At 40.2% G+C, this 23,702-nt stretch overlaps 1 protein-coding gene across 1 annotated transcript in view; it reads right to left on the reverse strand.

The window, feature by feature from the left end:
* Positions 1-23,702, reverse strand: part of DNAH11 (dynein axonemal heavy chain 11) — a 324,061-nt gene that overhangs the window by 254,893 nt on the left and 45,466 nt on the right. The window contains 13 exon segments of the mRNA XM_077856567.1: positions 20-111; positions 1,120-1,344; positions 2,579-2,701; positions 3,456-3,578; positions 6,431-6,589; positions 8,231-8,314; positions 9,222-9,380; positions 12,840-12,926; positions 13,056-13,172; positions 17,079-17,301; positions 17,563-17,732; positions 17,811-18,065; positions 18,283-18,615. Of these exon segments, the coding sequence (XP_077712693.1) occupies positions 20-111; positions 1,120-1,344; positions 2,579-2,701; positions 3,456-3,578; positions 6,431-6,589; positions 8,231-8,314; positions 9,222-9,380; positions 12,840-12,926; positions 13,056-13,172; positions 17,079-17,301; positions 17,563-17,732; positions 17,811-18,065; positions 18,283-18,615 (2,150 nt within the window).

Consider the following 23,702-nt stretch of genomic DNA (forward strand, 5'->3'; position numbering starts at 1 on the left):
ACAGGTATAGTACACTTACCTGTACTGTAAGTCTTTAAGTTTTTCATAGAGATTAGGTCTGCATGTTGCATCTAGAACATTCTTTATTTTAGCTGTCTTCAACATTAAGTCCTGTATGAAAGTATAAGATGGAACCATTGATATTAGAAATTACTTTATTCCATCTTTCACCCATTTGGGGAATTTAAAAATGAGGAACAAACTGTAAGAGAGTAAAGTTAAAGAGACTTCCAACACCATGTCTATTCACTTTTGCTTTAAACTTTTAGCTAAAGGTCAAAAACCAAGTATAATCACACAATTCTTATCAAAATAAATCTGATGGGTATCATCACCATTCTGCGTCAAACAAAAAGAATAGAGAACCCAGAATCTTCAAAAGTACATTCACTTATGAAAATGTGATGAACACGAAATCAATTCTTTCTTTCTTAAAAGTTAAAATAGTAGCCCTCTGGGTAATGTTCTTTACATAAGAATAAAAAAATAGTTATTCGTTTCTCTATAAAAAGGTATAGCCATTATTCTTTGCTGGATGTCTTTCAAGTCCTTCATCACCATCATATGCACATCTGTGTGTTTTCTGTGGCTCTTAGGAAATAAACAGGTAACTAGTGGTAATGTGACTGGCATGCCCTCTGCAGTATTCACTTCACTAAGATGACCGTTATCAGTCAGCAACCTACGGTTTAAGGGAAACATAAGACCTGCTGCTTCTTATATGGCCAGAAGCTAAAAATGGTACTTACGTTTTTAACTGGTGGAAAAAAGTCAAAAGCTGCTTAATATTTTGTAGAACATGAAAATTATAAGAAACCCAAATTTCAGTGTCCATAAGTCAAGTTTTATTGGTGCATAGCCACACCCATTTGTTTACTTAATGTGTTTTCTTTCACACTACAATGGCAGCATTAAGTGGTTGTGACAGAGACCATACACAACCACAGAGCCTGAAATACTATTATCTAACCCTTCACAAGAAAGAGCTTCCCCATTCACTTCCTAAAATGCAAAGGTGTATTTTTATAAATACAATGCCCCAAATCATGGTTCTTTACAAGATTTTCATATTGTTTGGAAAACCTTGCTAGGATAGAAAACAGTCTATCTTCTATGAACCTTAAATTCAGCATCTACTCCATCGAATCTTCTAGCATCTTTCACAAGCTGGATTCGAATGTCTTCTGAACAAACAAAGATGCTTTCCAGGTGAGACCAAGTTCGCTGGACTTCCATCCAAGTAAAGATGACCAAGTCAGCTATGTTTAATTTATTTTGCCAGCTTATCACTTGTTCAATAAAATATTCCACATACTTGCTTTGAAGCAGACTCTGCAACTGAACCTAAGAGAAAGACAGAATTTTAAATAACAGGTCAGTCGGGAGACGAAGTGCCATGAGGGAGGGACCATACCTCTTCCTGGATTCCTATGAACTAGCATGCAACACCTGGAACAGACATTCAGTATTTGCTAAATAAATCAGTTAATGGCATTAAATCCTCATACTGCATTTTTTTCCCAAGGGAAAAAAAAATAAATGCAAGTAACTGCATTTCCTGTGTCTTACTCAAGAAGACCATGTATTCTCTTTGCAGGCAGAAAAAAATACTGTGTTCCAGGGGGCAGCTTTAGGAATTACATTTTATTTCTTCATCTTTTCTCATTCTCTCCTTGGGGTCCCTGCATATTAATCATTGCAAGGTTATAAATATTTTTCCCCAATACTGAAAAAACAAAACCAATTTCTCTGCAACTTCCTAAGCCCTCAGCTGCCCACTTTTCCTCTCATGTTGCTTGACTACCAAGCATTGATGCTGAGCAGTCTGATGAGCACTTGTCACCATCCTCTGAGGTTGAAATCTCAGAAAATTGCTGAGTAGAAAGGCCTCTTCTCATTCCCTTTCACCTCTAAGTATTTAATACATTTGACTCTTCTCCCCCACCACCAATTTTATTAAGCTATTACAGACATGAAGTTTAAAGTGTACCAGGTGATACTTTGATACACATATATATTGTAAAATGGTAACTACAATGAGGTTCCTTAACATCTCCATTCCTCATAGAATAACCATAGTATTATGATCTATTCTCCCAACAAGTTTCAAGTAGACAATAAAGTATTGGTAACTATAGTCACAACGACATAATTTAGATCCACAGGACTTGCTCATCTTATACCTGAAAATGTGTATCCTGCGGCCGACATCTCCACATTTCCCTGCTCCCCAGCCCCTGACAACCACTGTTGTCCTCACTGTCTCTAACACCCTTCTCTGATTGCCATTCTTTACTGACTACCAGTCCAACTTACAAAGCTCTCCCAGAGTTTTTCACCCTCCTCAATACAAAGTCTCTCTCTCATTTAGACCCTTGGAGCCCTAATCTCGGTCTCCCTGCTCAAGTCCAAATTCCTTGAAAGTAAGTGTTTATGTCTTTTGATCCTAAATGGTGCCATGCCAAGTCCGGGACAAGGAGAGACCCAGTGAATGAAAAAATATTGAGTACTGGAACTTGGAAAAAGTCTAAAATTGTCATTCAAAAGAAAAAATCTGTAATAAAAACACTCATCTTACTTGGTTGTGCTCTAGAGTCTCAAAAAGTTGTTCATCAGATTTCAGTAATGGAATGCCCGTCCGATAGTGAACTTCGTAAGAGAACTCCATGGTTGCCCAGGTCTGACTGATTTCAGTAATGGCCTAGATGTAAACAGTATTAAGTTATGTGAATGGAAGTTTAATTTATGATGAACGTCTATGCATCTGAAATTTAAAAAAAAAAAAAACTTTTATAATTCTAAAAAAAATGCTATCCAATATTAGCAGCCTCATTTTTTTCCTATAATTCATGGTGATGAGATTCAGAGAATGAATTCCATCTCACAAAAACAAACCCTCTTATCAAATTTCTGTTGGACCTGAGTTTTATATCCTTCTCTGAAACAGGATGCTAGAGCAGAAAGGGACTTCAAAAGTTATCTACAAAAAAAAAAAAAAAAAAAAAGTTATCTACAGGTTGAAATTATGTACACAATAGCCAGCAGGAGACAGGCAGTGCTTGGAGTGTCTGAATGTGCACCTGGGTAAGTCAGTTACCCCAGTGTACCTCAGTTTCCTCATCTGTAAAACAGGGTAAGAGTATTACCAACTTCAGGATTAAATAATTTAAAGCACTTAGAGCAGTGCTTGCAACAAAATAAATGACATGTGTTTTCTGCTATCATTATCACCACCACCACCACCACCCTTATCACCTGGGCCAATCCTCCTATTTTACACCTGTACTGTGGCTTAGAAGGATTCAGTTTCCTGCCCAAGTCACACACACACCCTAGCAGCAGAGAAGAAAATGGGACTCAGGTGTCCACATGCCAATGGCAGGGGAACTTCTGAGTCTTAGGGGCTACTGCACAGAATGAGTTCAGTGTAAAGAGGAACAGCCCAAAGACCCCACCTTTTCGGTTCCCAGTTCCTTCACTGCTTGGTCCACAATGCTCCGGACATCATCTTCCACTTGGTGTAACCGCAATGCTAACAGATCTGCCAAAGTTGTGGCTTCATTGATTGAAAATCTGACCTAATTAGGAAGAGAAAAGGGCAGAATTTACATTACACATGTATTAATGGTTCTTGTGCCTAATGGCCAGAAGAATGAATCACTGCTAAATATATTCAAGTGGGCTGCTGAGCACACCTCTAGTTCTGGAAGGTGGGGACCATTAAAGACAAAAGCTAAAAAGCTCATAGTTACTGAGGCATCAGCCACCAGAAGCTAGGGCCAAGGTTCAGGCCATGTTCACACTCCACTACTTTCTTTTGTTTCCTAGCCTTCCCTTGTCAGCTCATTTCTTATCTCTGTGCCCACAAAACCCATTTTTAAAGAGAATCACAGTGTTCATTTATTTTAATTTGGTTGAAATCCCAGGAATCAGGGAGTAGCTCATTTGTCTTTTCTTCCTCAAGTACTCTATTCACCGGACATAATTCCCAGTTGCTTCCGTGATTTAACTTAATTTTCTCACTAATTTAATCTTCGTTCCTTGGCAAAAAATATTTTTACTCATAGCGTCATTACTCATATTTACCATGTGACAAAATAATTCACATTTCCTCATCTTGTTGACTGTCGCCACCCCCTTCCTACAACCCCAGTATTTGCTAAGAAGCTCTCTAGTCTTCCTAAGTGCTCAAACTCAGTCACACCCCTCACACATGAAGACCCAACCCTGCTACATGGGTGCAGGGAAGCCCGTTCCTTTCCTGTGGTTGCTGCTAACCAATGCCTGCCTCTTGAGAGCCATAGCCCTTTCTGACTCTCCCCAACCTGTGACATTGCTTGTCACCTTCTGCCTCTCTGCATAGGGTGACTAAGCATTCCTGTTTGCCCAGGACCAGGGGTTTCCTGGGATGTAGGACTTTTAGGGCTAAAACCTGCAAAGTCCTGAGCAAACCAGATGAGTCAGTCACCCTCTATCTACATTACTTCTGATCTCACTCCAAGGGTGACAGGTCATGGACCCAGGTCTGTCTCCAAAAAAAAGAATAAGCAAGAATATCTAACAGGGCTCCCTTGATTATTTGTGCAGTTTGTGCGCAGAAACGCAGACACGCACCCAGCCAGCTAACAACTGGAGGCTGAGTCTAGCTGCTGCCCTGACACCCCAGGAAGGCCTGCGAGGAGGTGCCTTTTTCTAGCCTGTACAGAGGCCTGATACTGTGAAGAGCAATCTCATTGCAGGAAAAGGAGAAGGGGGATACGCGGTTTATCATATATTAAAAGATTCAATAAAGGTTTTCAGAATGAATGTATCAATCTAAATACCCAAAGTCTGAAAGACTATGGAAAGCATAATAATATTAGCTTCAGGGACCATTTACTGAACACTTACTATATAATCTCATTTCCAATGTGCTAACTACATCTGCATGGGAAGCATAACAGGATTAGTTCTATTTCATAAAAGGGGCAAGTGGAGTCTGGAGAGCAGGTAACTTGCCCAAAATCCAGATGTTAAATCCAAAATGTTAAGTGGTAGGGTTGGACCAATAAAGCCTCAGCCATCCCCCTTCACCAGGCTGTCCCCTTCCTCAGCTTCCCTACTCTACTAACTCTGTCTTCAAGTCCTGAGAGCCTTTCTTCACAATGTTGCCTAGGAGAAAATGTACACCTCAGGCTGACTGTTAGTATTTTAAACTCCTAAAGATCACCTTCTCTGAAAAATAAAGTAAAAAGTTGGTCTATCTGCTCTCAAATAAGATGTAGAAAGGCAAGAAAATATAACCTTAAGAGGCATGAACACAGGATAATTTCATACTTTCCAATAAAATCAAAAGACCATCAAAAAAGACACCATTATTAGATGCACCAGGGGCAGGGAGAGGGGGCTGCGGAGAAGTCACAATTTCAGAATTCTCTCTTCCCCTAAATTCTCTTTTATACCCTCTGGTTCCTTCCACAATACCCAAGGCTCTTTGTAGCCATGTTGTGCTGTATACAAGGCCCTTACATTATCTCACTTGATCCTTAGGAGAGTCTTCTGAGGGGATCCCTGGGTTGCTCAGCGGTTTAGCGCCTGCCTTGGGCCCAGGGCCTGATCCTGGAGTCCCAGGATCAAGTCCCACATCGGGCTCCTTGCATGGAGCCTGCTTCTCCCTCTGCCTGTGCCTCTGGCTCTGTGTGTGTGTGTGTGTGTGTGTCTATTATGAATAAATAAATAAAATCTTTTTAAAAAAAAAGGAGAGTCTTCTGATGTACGAGAGCACACAGCATCCTCTCATTTTATTAATAAAAAACAAAACTCAAAATAGGGAAGTGTCTTGTTTGAAGTTGCATAGTCAGGAAAAAAAAAACAAAAAAAAAGAAGTTACATAGTCAGTAAAAGGAGGGCGTCTTAAGTTCAGCTGCTATAAGAGAATACTATAAATTGGGTGGTTTAAACAATAAACATTTATTCACGAGCTCACTGTTTTAGAGGCTGGAAGTCTGACACCAGGGTTCCAGCATGGATGGCTTCCTGGTGAAGGCCCTCTTGGTTTATGGATGTCTGTCTTCCTGCTGTACCCTCAAATGGTAGAGGGTAGAAATTTCTGGTCTTTCCATCCAGTTCTAAAGGCACTAATCCATTCACAACAGCTCTACTCTCCTGACCCAATTATCTCCCCAAAGCCCCACCTTCAAATGCCACCACACTGGAAATTTAGGCTTCAATATATTAATTGGGGCAGGGGAGGGGACATTTAGTCCACAACAGGAGCTGAAGGAGGATCTCTGCACGGTCAGTATTGGTTCTATCTTGAGGAGCCTGACATCCACCATCTGACTGGAAGTCTTTTCACAAATCCCACCTCATCCCAGATGAATAACGTAAACCAAGGAATAATACTTCACAGACACAAAAATATTCAATTAACAAGACCCAGGAAACTGACCCCAGTGGCCTTCATCAGCTGGTGCCAATGCCTGTCTCTGAGAGCAGGGCTCTGTAACTCCATGACAGCCCTCAGGGAAGCCGCCATGTCCTTCACCGCGCTTTCCAGGCCTGCATAAGCATCCCACACACGGACTTCCTTGTCTAGTGACCAGAATTCCTAAAGTAAAAAAACAACAGACCCCCAGGTATATTAGTACATTTGATAATTTGTGTTCTATGAAAGAATAAATATACCTTTCCCTGGATTATGAAAGAGTGGAAGCATTTAAGCCCCTTGGTTAAGGGCAAAAGCCAGAGAAACAGAAAAAGATCCACTCATTTGTACATTACAAGTCCTCTGTGTACAAGCCGCTTGGATACACGGCTTTTTTATTCACAGGCTCTGACCGGGTGTCTCATGAGGAAACCCCAGGGACACTCAACGTAGGGAAGTTAACCTCTGAATTTCCAGGATGTTTACAAAGAAGAGCGTTTCCTCTGGGAATATAAATAAACAGGAAATGGAAACTGTTACCTGGATTACTAAGATCTTCCTCTAGAGACCTGTTTAAACGATAGCCTTGAAATATCGATTACCATTGAGTGTGTGTTCCTTGGAACTTAAATATTTCATGATTTTCAGATGTGTCAAATAGGGCCCTTTGACTTGGCTCTCTTCCTGGCCCATGAAACATCAAAAATTATAAATGAGAAAACCCATAATGAAATGCTAATTCAGCACAAGGAGAACAGTGCCACTAGTTTAAAAAAAAAAAAAAAAAAGCTCCAGCCAAGAGTGGGGGTTTAAGTGTCCCCCTGAAGTGAGATAAACTATAGAAGAGTGATACAGGGACAGGCACAATAATGAAATATAGTGACCCCCTGACATCCAAAAGAATCACAGGCCATTTTAGTTAGGGTCTTTAGTTAGATATTAAGGATAAAATGGGGGGAAATGGGAAGACTTAATAGAAGCTGTGCACAGGACTGAGTTAAAGCAAAGATGTTCTGAGAAAAAGGTAAAAGGCCTTGCCACTTTTTAGCTGCCTTTCACTTCTGTGCATTTTGGCTTTACGCAAAGAGGTTCTATGCTCTTTAGAGCATATATGGCTATGGGGACTAAATATCAAAGCATGACCTTCAGCTCTATTCCGTATATACTGAGCCATGTTGGGGTATCAGAACAGAGAATAAGAACACAGATCAGGGACACTTGGGTGGCTCAGTGGTTGAGTGTCTGCCTTCAGCTCAGGTTGTGATCCCAGGGTCCTGGGATTGAGTCCCACATCGGGCTACCCACAGGGAACCTGCTTCTCCCTCTGCCTATGTCTCTGCCTCTGCCTCCCATGAATAAATAAATAAAATCTTAAAAGAAAAATCACAGTATTCCGTATTTCTTCACAAGTGGCATACTTCAATTAATTGCCCCAAATTCCAGAATCAAAAGATATCTTTTAATACAAAATAATGGTTGCCACGGAAAGAATTCAAAAGCTCTTATAAACCTAACTTCTCAACCCTGGTACTTTTAATCTTAATATTCTCCATTCTACAGAGCCAAAGAAAGTTCAAGATGATAGACACTACTAATAAATTCATTTGCCCTAATATACTTTCATCCACTCATTCACAAAAAGGCAGGCTTGATTAGAAAGCAACTGGCTCAGGGTTTAAAAAAAAAAAAAAATGCTGTCTCCTATCATCCTATTTGAAGTAAATATGGACACATAGCCTAACATACCAGATACTGGGTTAGGCAAGATGGGAGGAGGTGGGGCTGAGAAAGAGAAATGGTTGAATCGACAGTTATGAAACTTGCCTTGGCAAACCTTCTGAGTTCTACATCCATCTGTTCCACATTAATCTGTCTCCACTGGGTTTTAGTCCAATTATCAATGCTTCTCTGGAAACGCACAAGCAGATAAAAGTGTCAACAACATTTGGTGAAAGCAAGTCTCCACAGCAAAATATATAAACTGATGATACACAGTGATTCCATCATCCAGTGAAAAGCCAATTATTTAAATATTAACTGCACTTGTCAAAACTTCCCTATCAGCAAAACAAAAAAGTTGTCAGGACATGTCAAACTTAAGGTGAAAACATTATGATATATTAATTTCTAGAAGCAGTGACAAATTCCATTTACATACCATCATTATCATTTAATCCTGAGGACTCTGAACTGATAAGCGTATTGCCATAAAATACCAGATTTTTAAAGTTTATATGTAACATAAAATGAGCTTCTATAAGGCGATCTTCATCCATTATCAACAAAATGCTCAGTAACTTTTTGACTCTATTCTGTTCCTTAATACATTTCTATAAGGCTTTCAATTAACTTCAAAGTAACTATGTGTAATACATGTTGCAATGTACCTGGTTCCCCAGAACTTATTTTTCACTTAAGTTTGTGACTTAATTAACAGCATACAAATTAACTTCAGTCAGCTCCATTATATATGCACATACATGATGTGGGAGTGTATACATAAATTTGCATGCACAGGTACATACACATGTAGTATACATTTATATATTAATTTCACTCGTATCCTACATAATCCCTGAAAAGAATCTGAACTCACTACACAGTTCCATTCAGATCCAAAAGGAAAGCAACTGATAATTCAGAGAAGAATCTTTAATAGATATCTACAGAGTTTAATTTAGGGGGCAGGGGGGTAGGGAATATAATGCCCACATATTTTAAGATATGATAAAACCCTAAGAGAATGATATAGATGCTAAAAATTGCCTTTTTATACCAAATAAAATTAAAAAAAAAAAAACAGGCAGTATCTTACTGTAACATAAGTAATGACATCCCAGAGTTCCTTTAGCAATTTTATTTCTTTGCGACACTGCTTCATTTGTTTGTACTCTGGAAGAGCCACTTCAAAAAGATGGGTAGATTCTTGCACCTGTAACATTTCTTCTTCCAGTAACTCAAGCTCTTGATTTGCCTAAGGAGAAAACACACGCACATGCACACGAACACCTTTAACATCCAATGAATTGCCAGAGAAAGAGAAGCCACGTGGTTCTGTACACCTCTGGTTATGTCAACATTTACAACCTTTATTTTAAAGCAAAAATTTTTAAAAATGAGCAGTGTAATTATTATTGATAAAATGTAGGTTTTAAAATAAATAAAATAAATAAAATAAAATGTAGGTTTTTGATGAGCCTACTAGTGAGAGCAGACTAGTCGTAAACACAATCATGTCACCAATAATGCTTCATACATATTTCAGCAAAATTTGCTCTTGCATCAGATTTCTACAAAAACAGTCTTTTTTCTTGATTTTCATTGTACAGCTGGGGGCTTGGCTGGGGAAAAAACGGGGAGCCTCTAGAGCTTCCACTTAAGAAGCAACCACTTCTTTAAATAAAAAAAAGAAGTAGTAATAGTAGCAATAGTAGTTTCGGATTTAAAAAATATCTCAGAGATTTTCAATAGTATAAAATGTACTGAAGAGAATTCATGAAATAAAATACTGGAGCTAAAAACAGTGCAACAGGAGAAATTTCACTGTATGACGATCTTTCCCGAGGCTCATCTACCACCCCATCTTTGTAGGACAGTGTGTGTGTTATGCCAAAGGTAAGTGGGGTCATTCTTTTCTTTCTTGATAATCCAACTCTTAATCTTAGTTTTTATTAACATAGTAGTGTATTCACATGGTAAAAGTTAAAGAAGTATGGAGGAGCCTGCCATGCAGAAGTAGCTGGTTCTCTCTCCAGGTCTTCAGGGCACCATATCTCTAACTCTCAATTCTGTGCGCAAGCTTCTCCTTCATTTATCAAGTGGAGACATTACACTAGGTTACTGCTTTGCAAAAAAACCGACTTGATCATTTTTCCACTTTCTGTATTTTCCCATCCTCCTCCCAATACCCAAGTATTATATTACTTTAGTTGTTCTGATTTTTTAAAAATTTAAGTATTCATACTTACTCCTTTTGTGCTTCGTCAGTTGTCAACTCTCCTAATCTCCTACTATGTCAAGAAGAGTATTTGCACTTTCATCCTCTTTCATTATACAAGTTACGGGCTTCGTTTTTTTTAAGTTATGCCTTTATAAACTAAAACTGCAATTCTCTTAGTTTTATCAATTCTTTATTATGAAAAGTTCTATACACATCCAAGGGAGCAGGTGTGTGTACACACCATCCAGCTTAGGACCAGGTTATCAGTAACTTTTAATAGCCTCCTCACTTTAATTTCCCACCTTCCCACTACAGATTTAACCACCTAATTTTTTACTCAATATTTCCCTTTAATTTTTTACTACATATGTATGCACTGCTAAATGCTAAAATGTTAAACTTTGTTTTTGAAGTTTACGTGAATAATTTTATACACTACATTAAGACATTTTATTTTTGAGGTGTACTTTACATATTCATGAGGCTGTATAAACTTAATTAATTTCCACTAACTGTGTAAGTACTACCTTGCATGAATATTACATGTAATCAACCCCAATTAATGTACTGTCCTTCTGATGGTCATTTAGGCTCCCTGGGTAAGCAGTACTCACACTCCCAAGCATCTTCATGTCCCCTGGTATAAATGTTTCATTTGCCCCCACAGCAGTGAAGGCTTCTATGTTTGCCTCTGCTTTCCACTGTAGATTCAATTACTCCATTTTTTAACCTGCCCTTTAAGAGCTTCCTCTCATTTTCCAGGGAGCTCAGCAATACACTTCAAGTTGCACATTTGTGAACATGTTTTGGCCCCTGTCTTACAAAAGGATTTTCAAAGTGTCTATAGACTATCATGCTCCCCAAAGTCAGCAGCACTTCTAGTCACCATTTTTTCTGATTACTTATATACTAAATCATTCCTAAATATATACACCTAGTTATGTTAATTCAAGTGTTTCTTGTATATTTGGCTACAAGAAACAAAAGCACTTAATTTAAGTTTACTGAGGAATCATTTATAAAGGAGAGATTCACCATACTATTCCCTTTGACTCTGGAGGGTCAAAGGTTTCTGCCTTGTGGAGTGACATGCCTTGAGTTCTAGGACCTATCATACTAGCCAGAGCAAGCACATACATGCCTCCAGATGAATGCACTTAGATGAGTATTAGACGTGCATGCACACACACACACGACTTCAAAATAAAGGTAACCCAGCACTACTATATTCAAAACATCCCTTGACACATTCTGTAGGTACAAAGATAAATATCCCTGACTTTTAAATATTTAGCTACATGCCATTATATTACAGCATGCAAATGGTAGCATTCAATAAATAACTATAGTAAATGTTTACATACAGCACATTGGTTAGTCAAGTAAAAATGTCTCCCTTTCCACAATCTGTTCAGACCACCTGCAATTTAGAGAGAATCTTTAAAAACTCCACAACTCCATTAGCATATTCTAACCCACAACGAATACATTAACCAGTTTTCTACAGCCAAGTGCAAGAGAAGATCTTCTGCTACAGAATGGTGTTTTCTGAAAGGGGTGTAAAGCAGTTAAATGCAATTCAACCCAGAATTTGGACAGAGAGGTACAAGCTATGTCTTCATGTTCTGAATGAAGCTATGTCTGCTCTAAGTTTTATCCCAGTCTAGAGGAGTAAAGACCATCTCTAGTATGAAGTAAAAGCAGGATGGCAACCTCCATGAAGATCTCAGAAAGACTCATGGCTCCTGAATATAAACTTCACCATAATTGCTCATTTTGGCTGTTGGTTTAAGAATTCCTCAAGAAACACAAGTGTTATTTTTCTAATGAACTTTTAAAACATTTTTTTCAAGTCTTGTGTGAACGACTACTCACCATTTTGGGTTATTTGCCCATTATATTCACCTTTATAGTCAACTATAATAAAGCAGTTCATTAGAAACCAGGCATAATATTTGTATCCACAGTTAAGAGGAAGTTATGGGCTTTCTTTACTATGGCTAAAAGTCACTAGCAAAGTATCACATGGCAAACAATAATAGAGCTTAAAAATCCTGATTAAAAAAAATTGGACAGCTAGAATTTTAAAACTAATCTGTCACTGTGTAATCTCCAAAATTACTTAAAAACACATACATTATGCTTTATCTGAAAAAAAGAGAAGAGCCGCTATATCACAGGGCGGCTTTGTAAAAACCAGAAGAAATAACATACAGCAATAGGCTTATAGTTCTTGACACAGTTACATAGTAAGTGCTTAAAAAATAGTACTTGTTACTTTCACCAGCATGATCACTTTGATAACAACGGTGGTTTGGGGAGATGCAATTTAAAATACTATTGGGGTGAGCAGTTCATAATCCAGTTTTTAATAGTTAATTCTCAACTGCTATAACTGACTGCCAAAATAAGGCAAAATATCTCAGTACCTTAGCATCTAATTTGACTTTCTACAAGATATTGTAGCAAAAAAAAAGTTGAGATCAGCATTACCTTATCAAGCACCGTGTAGGGGTTTTTTGCATTAAAACCAAGAGGAGCATAGAGTCTGAATCTCTCTCTGAACTCGGCCTGCTTCTGCTGATGAGGGCAGAAAAAACTAAAGGTAAATTTAAGAAATAGCTTCAATTACCCTCATAAAAAAAATATCTTTCTTTAAAACAAAAGGAAAACGAACATAATACCCACAAAACATGGTAGCTAGCTTACATCAAATGAAATACATTTTTTCCTTAGGAGGGTGACTTCTGCATTTTGGAGAGGTGAGACTGCATGTCTGACAGTTACTGCAATCTTTTTGGTAGTTTCCCATCTTTCAGGTAATTCCTACAAAAACAAAGGTGCAAACAGGAAATTACTTTAGCACCCAAATCAAATCAACTCCACAAGATTTCCATTACTCCAACCTCTATACATTAACCCATGGCATCTTCACATTCTTCTAGCAGAGGAGGAGTTTATCCCCAGAAAGATACAAGCAGCTAAAAGGCTGCAAGCCAGGCTGACCCCTGGACACCACTGATTCCTGTCTTCCAAGCATAAACCAGAGTTGTCTGTCCTCTGTTGTAATTAGCTCAGAATACAGAATATCTTTTCCAAATACACACCAATTTCCAAAATTTTTTATTGTTAAGGGAATAAAATTAAAGTGCTCTAGAAAGCACTTTACCCTGCTATCAGGTGGAAATGGAATGGGGTTTAGCAACTTAGCAAGTGAAGAAAGACGCTTTGAATCTGGTGGGGCACAGAGGAAAACGTTAATCTATCTCATCCTTCACTGTTCTCTGGCTTCCACAGCTCCGTGTTACTTTGTCTTGATGGAGAGTTTGAGCATTTAGATTAGGTTCACTCTAACCAGGATTTCTAAAGCAGAGAGAGGCCAAGGGAAGGGAAGGTTAATTCCTACTTGATGTAGAACAAAAGCAGCAATAAATAGTTCAGGTAGCAACTCAACTCTGCACTCCCTGACTACAATGCAAATAGGACAAGAGCAAATTATTTTCTTTGAAGAGCCGTTGTGCATAAATGCTGTTGAAAAGCATTCCTTGTGCCCAGACTAACAAAGCATTGTTTCTCTGGGTGATCTCCTAGGACACTGAAATTGTTGTGTCATACAAAACCACTCATAGTGAGGGGACTCTACTTGTGTAGCTCAAGTGCAAAAACAAAGGTTCTAAAGACTATTTTGTAAGCCTCAATAAATATTTGATGAATGACTGAGTAGCTGCCAATTATGAAGAGTACACCATGCTAAGTGTCAACTATAACCATGTGGGGGATGGGTACTAGAAAGATAAAATACATTCTTCCAACTTAAATTCCTTTGTAATCTGTCAGAGTAAATGGGAAGCACCCAGGAAATATTCCATGGGACAGAATGTGTTAACTTCCAGCAGGAGGCTTACGGGTTATGGAAAGAAAATGCTCTGAAGGCAACATTCCCTACAGGAATTATCAAAACAGACCAGGGAACAAGAGACCTGGGCTTTAAATGTCTTTGTCCTTCATCTCCTCCTTCCACCCTTCTCATCAAAACTCTGTACCTTCATCTGTACGGTCTCACTTTGCATTTCCAATTGATCCCATGGAACCCAAGTATCATTTGGAGTCCCTTCAGGAGTAATGGGTACAAAGGTCACATCCCTGGGCTCAAACACCTTAAGCCCTTACCGGTTACAGTAGACCTGCTATTACCTGCTTCATATTTAGGGATTCCAAGTAAGATTCTACTTGATAAAGAGATTTTCCTTGAAAACCAAAAGATCAGATAATCTCCAAAGTCTCAATGATACGATCCCCACAAAGAGGTAGCACTGATTCTGTGACTGAGTGTAATGACTGGGTTGCAGCAGGCAGAAATTTGGGCAAGATCCCTTGAGATCCTGTAAGGTAAGACTACCAGCGCAGGTTGGATAGAATGGAGCCCCAATGGCAACTGGACAATATTCAGAGGCTAAAGGCAGTCAGTGAAGGCTTCTTAACAAGGAAAGGACTTGATAAAATCTATACATTAACGTTTAATCCTGCCTCAGACAGTACTGTAGATACGTGAGTGAGTGAGGACACAGCCACAGACCAAAGCATTGGCAAGTATTTGGGAAATGTTATAACTGCTAATGACTGTGAAGAAGAAACAAACAGTAACTATCACAAGCCAGTTTAATTAAAATAAAATTGGGGCACTGCTATCCTCCACGTGCCATTTGTATTGTCTACAAATTTTATTTTTTTCTCTTGAGCAGCCTCTTACTGACAGAGGCACACGTGTAGCTAGAAGGTGGCCCACTTTCAAAATATTAAAAAGCCAAACATTTTCAATAATTCATGAACTGCAATGAGCCTAACTCTTATAATACAAATTCTAGAAGCCATAGCTAAAATCCCCCATATTGAAGGCCTGTGTCATAACTGGTTTCTCTATTTTAAGGTCCAAGATCCAGCTCAAAGAATACCCAAAGCTTTCTAAAAACAAATATTTGCTGTGTGCCTCACACTATTTCATCTCTCACTCTTGTTATGTACCTATTATTACACATTTCATCTCCATGTCTAAGTAGATTTCAGTTTAAGGACAGCTTTATAGTTAAATAGAATTTAGTAATGCATCTGTATTAATTCTTTATAGTTTCTATAGTCAAAAGAGAGCAACTGTAAATACACTGTTGCATTAATCCTCACAAACAAAACAAGAGCTAGAAAAGGCAGTAGCTGCTGTGAGAAGTCTGACGTTTTCTCAGAAAGTTAAACTTGGAATCACCCTAGGACCCAGCAATTTCACTCCTGTGTTACAAAAAGAAATTGAAAATAGGTACCAAGGGAAAAAGAAAGGAAGGAAGGAAGGAAGGAAGGAAGGAAGGAAGGAAGGAAGGAAGGAAGGAAGGAAAAGAAGTACTCAAATAAATACTTGCGCACCCATGCTCATAGCAGCATTATTCACAATTGCCAAAAGATGGAAACAACCCAAATGTCCCCAAGTCCAACAACAGATGAAAAGCTTAACGAGTTGTGGTAGATGTAAATACAATGTACTGGTGTTGAGACACAAGGAAGAATACAGCATTCACATGCCTCAATGTCATTGAACCTCAACAATATTTTGCCAAGTGTTAGAAGCCAGACACAAAATACCTGCTATTGTACAATTCCATTTACACGAAGTTTCTAGAATAAGTAAACCCACAGAAACAGGCAAAGACTGGCAGCAGCCAAGGACTGGTGGCAGGGCGGTAGGGAAGAGTAATGGGGAAGGGTGGCTAATGAGTGCAGAGGTTCTCTTCCAAGTGATAAAAATGTTCTGAGATCAGAGGTGGCAGTTACACGACATTACGTACGTACTAAATGCTAGGCACTCTGAAATGATTACTTGTATGGTATGCGAACTGTGAATCTGACCTCAACAAACAAGTGGGAAACTGGAGACCATACAAATTCTAAAAGTGAAGGATCTGGAGAGAGATTTCACGGAACAGGAAGCATGCTCTGAGGCAAGCTGATGGAGTGGACTCATCTGGTCCTTGAAAACAAATTCGAGTCCCAGGCTCCGATCACAAGTTTTCTAAAGTTAATGGGTCCACTACTCACATTTGCAAGGTTAAGTGTCAGCCCATTCTGGAAGCTAGTGAGTAATGCAAATATCTATAGATCTTCCACATAGGCATGGGAATAGAAGCTCGACTATGAGAATCTGATTCATGGTTTCAGTTATAACTAAAAAGACTTTGATCGTCACTGAGCACAGAGCAGCCACCAAGTCTTTCCAGAGCATAGCAACAGAAGAACGACACAGTACTCTTATTTAGAAAACAGTGATTTCTCCATCCAAATTGGGCTTTATTTTTTATTAAAATGTCCATGATAGGTTTCCAAAGACTAGGACCCTTCCAAAGACTAGGGATATGTTTCATGTCTGAAAGTGGAGTTAAGTGGAACTCCAAGGAGCAGCTCAGAGGCTATTGGCTAACTACCTCCTAACACAAAGGCAGTGAGCACAGCGGTCAGATGGAGTATGTTGGCATGAAACACACCTAGATTCATGCTGGCTGGATCAGTGATTCGTGTGACCTTGAAAGATGTATTAAATCTCTTTAAGTTTCCAATTCCTAACCTGTCAAGTGCCTACAGTTATCTACAGTACAGGGTGTCATAGGATGTCCTAAGAGAGGGCATGTAAAGAACTAGGCTAAAGGAGGTGCCAACTTATGTTAATTAGGGGTCTTTTACGACTACACTTACCTCCAACTGAATGTAGACTTGCTCAGGCATCTTCTGGCCATAGTTTTCCAAGAGTATGATGGTCTGTTTTAGTGGCTCAAAGAGTTCATCTGTAGTTCTCTGTCGGCTTCTTACTGCCAGAAGATGCCCCATGATATCAACTAAGCCATCGTGATCACCCTCACTTAAATCTTTCTGAAGTCCAGCATCTGTCTCCTTTATAAATTCTTGTAGCTCGTTCAGACTATTAAATACATATTGCAGATATACATACACACATATACATACATGAACACAGACAAACCCAAATTAAGCTCATTAAAACCTTTAGAAGTATAAGACTTCTGATAGGGAAATAATGAAAATAAGATTCTACTTAAACATTACTCATTATCTCTGTTAAGAAACTGGCAGTTTTTAATGTACTTAAAATTTATGTCTCAACTTTAGAAAGCAGTCTGGTGTTATAAGTTGTAATTTCAAACAATGAAGCATAGAAGACTACCTGTCTATGACAAATCTCAAAAGATGCTCCTGAAACATCCAGCTCCATTTCTTAATAATGTTCAGCAAGCTCACTTTGAAAGGCTTCATGTCCACCTTGAACCAACTATCAAATACTCTGAAGTCATCAAACTTGCTCATCTGAACATACAGAGCTTCATAAATGTCAATCTATAATTAGAAAAAAAATTCCTTTAACAGTTGAGTCAAAAATGAGCAACTACATCGAATACTAAGTGTTTTCCTTGCCTGCTCTTTGAATTGTTCAAGAGTTGGTGGTTGTGCAGGGACTTCTTCATACACATGAGCATCCACTTCCTCAGATGACACAGTCTGCCCATACAGGAGAAAATGCTTCATAAACTCAGCTCGATCATCAACCCAGAGGTACGCGTATGTGTCCAGGGTATTTCTGAAGTCCAAGACTTTGTTGATGACATCTGCCACTCTGTTCATTATCTCCTGCCTGACCTCTACCAGGCCCAACATATTCTCCATGTCATTCTAAATGACAGGAAAAGCAAGCGTTTGTTAAAACCAACCCGCTCTGTCAATTACATACAATGTACCATCACCCAATGCCATTCTTCAAAGGGAGAATAGTTGGTAAAATCAACAACTGTGTTTTTTCCCAACTTTTCCTTTCCTTGTGCTCCCCATTATCTCAATTTATTGTTAAATCATTAATATGAAAGGTCATACACATTTTCAAAGGAAATACCTGATAATTTGCTATTTCCAGATGTGCTGCTACTCGCTTCATCTGAGCAGACATTCTACAACTGCTGCAAAGCATTTCTTCTACGAGATCATAGAAGCCATCCCCAGCCTCTCTTTCTAAAGAAGGTTTAAAAAGAATATCAGGGGGCATTAAGATCATCTGTGCTTGAAAAAATGGTACGGGTTTCAGCTGTTTCTCCGTATTCATCAGAAAGAAGTCTAAGTCATGCATTATAGCTTGAAAAAAGCCTTCTACCACAATGTCATCAATGAATTCCACATAAATCTTCCAGGTATCCAGAGAAGGATTGGCTTTGAAGAGCTTCCTATTTTCCTAGAAACATAAATATTAATAGAGGAGTACAAGCAATAATGAGTACAAAGATGAAAGCTTTCCATTTAAATGTTTTGTTAAAGAAAGGACCACATTTTTGTGCACAAGATAGGAACATTTAAATGCCAGGTCATAGACCCTTAAGCTGAACACTAAATATCTGAGCAGGATTTGGTAACACTTAGTATCATTTATAAAATACATTCAAAAGTCCTCCTTTAAAGGAAAAATCAATTTTCTTATGAAAATTGCTGTCTTCAAATACAAACAATAAATCCATGAGTTTTTAATGCTTTCTATATGTACTGGACATTTAGAAGGCATTCATGCTCTATCCCTAACTCTATGTGGCCTTGGGCTTTATCTTCCAGACCCTTATGTGTAAATGAGGTTTCCCGAACTGGTCTTTCAGAGAACACTGTCTGGACTATCCAAAGATCACTAAGTCAGCAGAGTGCTAAGTACTCTAAGTCTTTCTTGGAGATTCACTCTGCTACAATTAAAAATCAACTTAACTTGGTTTACCCAAAACAACCAAACAACACTTTGTGCAAACCACCTATAAGCAACCTATGGAACAGTAACTCAACTTGGGGAACAACAGCCGGGTGTGGTCAAAACTCCCTTTGTGTTTCAACAGTATTAAGTTCTTCTACCTTGACATCTCCCAAGAGTATGGGTCATGAACAGGTCAACAGGGCATGACAAGGTCAGACATGGATACGGTTTAGGACTGCTAGAGGTTGAGCCTACAGTGTGGCAGGACTAAGGACATAGATTTGAAAAGGTCAGGTGGGTAGCAAGGGTTGATTCCAAAGATACCTTTCTGAGTGGTAAAGCTTACATAGTCATACAGTCCAGAGGGCAGATGCCCAAGGCAGAAACTAGAGCACAGAGAAGAGGGAGTACTGAAACGAGAGCTGTTTATAGGGTTGACTATACTCTGTCCTTTCTTTGATCATTTGCTACTGTGGATATATGATCCAGATTCAAAGGTGTGTGTTACATGCAAGAACCATAGCTACAGAAGTAATAAGATAGGGCCAAGATTGGAAAGTTTTTTGAGGGATTTCTTGCCCTCAACAAATTTAAGGACCTCTCCTTTCACGATGCCGAATTGCCCAACCAGGTAGAACCATTCACAGCTCTATGTGTCTGTAGTGTATGTGACCCACACCCCCAGAGTCATGTGTTGTGCCACAGATATCCTGGGCAGCTGTACATAGCAGTCCTGGCTCCTTTGTAGGCACTAAAAAGGAGAAGTATAGATCTTAGAGCTGGAAAAAAAAAAATCCTTAAAGACCATCTTGTTTAGCCTATTCATTTGAAAGATATAAAAACAAAGACCTAAAATACACCAACAGTCACACTGGTAGGAAGCTGGCACCTAAGCTAGGAAAAGAAACAAGACCTCTGGACTCCCTTGGGCAGTCCGGGTGGCTCAGCGGTTTAGCGCCGCCTTCAGTCCAGGGCGTGATCCTGGAGACCTGGGATCGAGTCCCATGTCAGGCTCCCTGCATGGAGCCTGCTTCTCCCTCTGCCTGTGTCTCCGCCTCTCTCTCTCTCTCTCTCTCTCTCTCTCTCTCTCGCTCTCTCTCATGAATAAATAAAATCTTAAAAAAAAAAAAAGACCTCTTGATTCCCTAAAAAAGGACTCTTCCAAACATTCACAGTACAGTATCTGTGACTGCCTCATTGCTGATACTTTTTCATCCCAAGATATCCAGTTTATATACTGCAATGCCATTCATAAGAATTGTTTTTATTTTCAACATTTTAATATAAAGAGAAAAAGGGAAGAAGGGCTCGGGGTCACTCAGTGATGGCTCAGGTCCCTTCCAGATCCAAGCTTTCATGGTTCTACCCTTCTTTCTTCATCTTGGACTCTGCCTGCAAACTATTGCCTGGGATCCCCCAGCCACACAGGGTGCAGCATGAAAAGGCAGAGATGACCTACCCTCTGTAATATTTCCACAAATTCCCCCCAGTGACACTCCTCAGAGGAAGTCTGAGGACCAGGCTGAAAATCATGGGCTGATATGGGGGGGGGGGGGGTGCAGGGAACGATTTTATCCCTATTTTGAAGTTGACTTCTCTCAATTTAGAGCTTTTCCTCTGTTCCCATACTGAGAACAAGGTCTCCAGAGTTGCTTAGTTTTTGACTTAAGGAAAAAAGAATAGAGCCCATCTTTTAGTAGAAAACTTCCAACCTTATCTTCTGAGGGGACCAAATTCTTAGAATAATCCCCAATGCCTCCCTCTATGATGCTTCACATCCAGCCTATTAGGAAATTCTGTTTGTTCTACTGAAAATATATCCAGAATCCAGCCACTTCTGATAGGCTCCATCATCACCGCCCCCAGCCCAGGCATCACCCATCTGTCACCTAGGTCACTGCCACAGTAACCCACCAGGCCCTCTGCCTTCCCTGTGCTCTAGTTGCAACATGACAACACGCCAGTCTCTCTTCCAAATGAGAGGCAGATCATGTTTACTTCCCTCTCTTCCAAGTTCTGCAATGAGCTGCCCACGTAGCCCAGAGTAAAAGCCCAAGTGTGTACAGAGGCCTGCGAGGACTTCCCTGATGTGCCCGCCCCCCTCCTCACACCCCGTGAGCATCTGACTTCAGCTCATCGTACTCTCCACCCCTCTACTCCCTCAGCTGCCCCACATGCACCTCCCTGCACAAAACACATGCCATGGTCCTCCCTGAAGCCTGTTTCCTCTGTCTGGAATACTCCTTTCCCAGGGCTCACTACGTGGACTCCGTAACTTCCTGCTCATCTACCTTCTCATTTAGGCCCATGCTGATCATCCTACCTAAAACCCCAGCCCAGCACTCCAAAACTCCTGCGCCCTGCTCTTATTTCATCTTTGTTCTGCAGCACTCAACCAATTCTAACGTCCCTGCCTTACACCCGCTGCTTATTCCGTCTCTCCCCTCACTAGGATGCAAGCACCACAGAAGCAAGGCTCTTTATTCTGTTCACTCAAATATCTTAAGAATCTATAAAGGGTACTGGGGCCCTTAGGAGGCTCACCTTAAGCGAATGATAATGGAATACTAAACTATGTGGTCAGCTATAGTCAATTTCAGGAGAAAAACCATGGTCTGTCGCTTGTTCTCCCACTGAGAGTTAGCCTAGAGACAAGGGTCTTCACTTAACGCCTGAGAAAATTCAGGCCTGGATTCTGGAAAACACAAGACTAAACACCCTGGTTTCCAACCTCTACAGGGGGCAAACCCCAGGCCATGGTGCTCTGTGATGGTGGTGTGTGTGCACAGTGAGGGTGTCATTGCCCTGGCCAAAGGAGAGTGTCATGGTCTAAGGACCACATACATCTATAGAGATGGTGCCATGTAACGAACATGCTCCAAAGGAAATGCGGAATACGCTTTTTTGTTCCCATCCCTTTTTCCTTAATAAGAGTGAAAATGAACTTCCCTGTATGTATCTCCCTCGAGCTGCCCGGCTGTGAGCGCCTCATTCCTGACCTTTGCCCTCCTCCCTCCAGTTACTGCAGATGAACTCTCCAAATTCTTAGCTACAGCCAACTCCCACATGTATTTACAAAATCCCTTTCCTTCCAGGACTTACCTCTGAGAATTATTTTCCCTCTACTAGACCACTCCCATCAACATACAATCACTCAGAAACCTCAACCAACATTAAAAATAAAATCCTCCCCATCTCTGACACGCCCCAGGCCCTGCAGAGTTTTTAGTTCTGGCCACCTCAGACATCCTCAGTTTAATGGCTTTCTGGTCCCATTTCTCCCATTCTTGTCAGCCACTCCAATCTAGCTTCCACTGTATCAAGTTAGCTCTGTCACAGCCATCAAAGGCCTCCACGCTGCAACATCTGCCAGCCTCGGCCCTCATTTTCAGGTCCTGAAGGAGTATGGGACAAAGTCAAATGCTTTCTCTTCCTTGGCATCTCTTCTTGACTTGTTTTCCAGGACAGCATCTCTCTCGATTTTTCCTTCTGCTTCACTTGCCTCCTTTTTAGCATCCTGTGCTGGACCCTCCCCTTCTCCCTGGCCTCAGAGATGACTTCAGGGTCAGTCCTTGGACCTCTCCTCTACCTATTAATCCCTACATGAACTCCTCTAAGTCCCTGGCTTTACATATGACATACGTGCTCCTGGCTCTCAATTCTATGTCACTGGCCTGGTCTTCTACCCCAACCTCCAGGTCTGTGGGCATATGTGTCTAATTAACATGGGCCAAACCAAAGCCTCTCTTTTCTTTCTTTTTTTTTTTTTTTTTTTTTTTTAAGATTTTATTTATTCATGACAGACACAGAGAGAAAGAGGCAGAGACACACACAGAGGGAGAACCAGGCTCCACGCAGAGAGCCCGATGTGGGACTCCATCCCGGGTCTCCAGGATCACACCCCAGGCTGAAGGCGGCACTAAACTGCTGGGCCACCGGGGCTGCCCCAAGTCTCTCTTTTCATTAAAAATCCACTCTATCACAGTTCTCCCCCATATCAGTAAAGGCAAACTCCAATTTTCCAGTTGCTCAGACCAAAAAATTTGAATCCATCCTTGAATTCTCTCTCTCCTGACTCATCATAGCAAATCCTGTCGGCTCTACCTTCAAAATATATCTAGCATGATTGTTTCAATCACTACCATTCTGACCCAAGCCGTTATCACCTGAATTATGATAATAATCTCTCAAAGGTCTCTTTACCTCCTACCACCTCCTTGCTCCCCTCTGATTTACACTCAACAGGCTAGCCTTTGAGTAGAGAGTGTCTGGCTGCTATTTCACCTCATGGTAAAAACCCAAGTTCTCATAATGGCCTGTCAATACCATGTATCTGTCCTTGGTCCCTTCCAAGCTTCATCAACTACTACTATTCTCCTTGCAAATTCTGCTTCAGGCATCCTGGCTCTCTAACTGATCCTTGGATAGACCACCTGTGCTTCTTCCTCAAACTTCTATACTTTTTTGCTACCTAGAACACCCTTCTCCTGATATACACATGGCTCATTCTCTTTCCCTTTCAGTTCTCTGCAGAACTGCTACCTTAGTATGGAAGGGTTTCAGATCACCGCATATAAAATACACTGCAT

The sequence above is a fragment of the Canis aureus genome, chromosome 18 (assembly GCF_053574225.1).
Source record: "Canis aureus isolate CA01 chromosome 18, VMU_Caureus_v.1.0, whole genome shotgun sequence".
In the NCBI taxonomy this organism is placed as follows: Eukaryota; Metazoa; Chordata; class Mammalia; order Carnivora; family Canidae; genus Canis; species Canis aureus.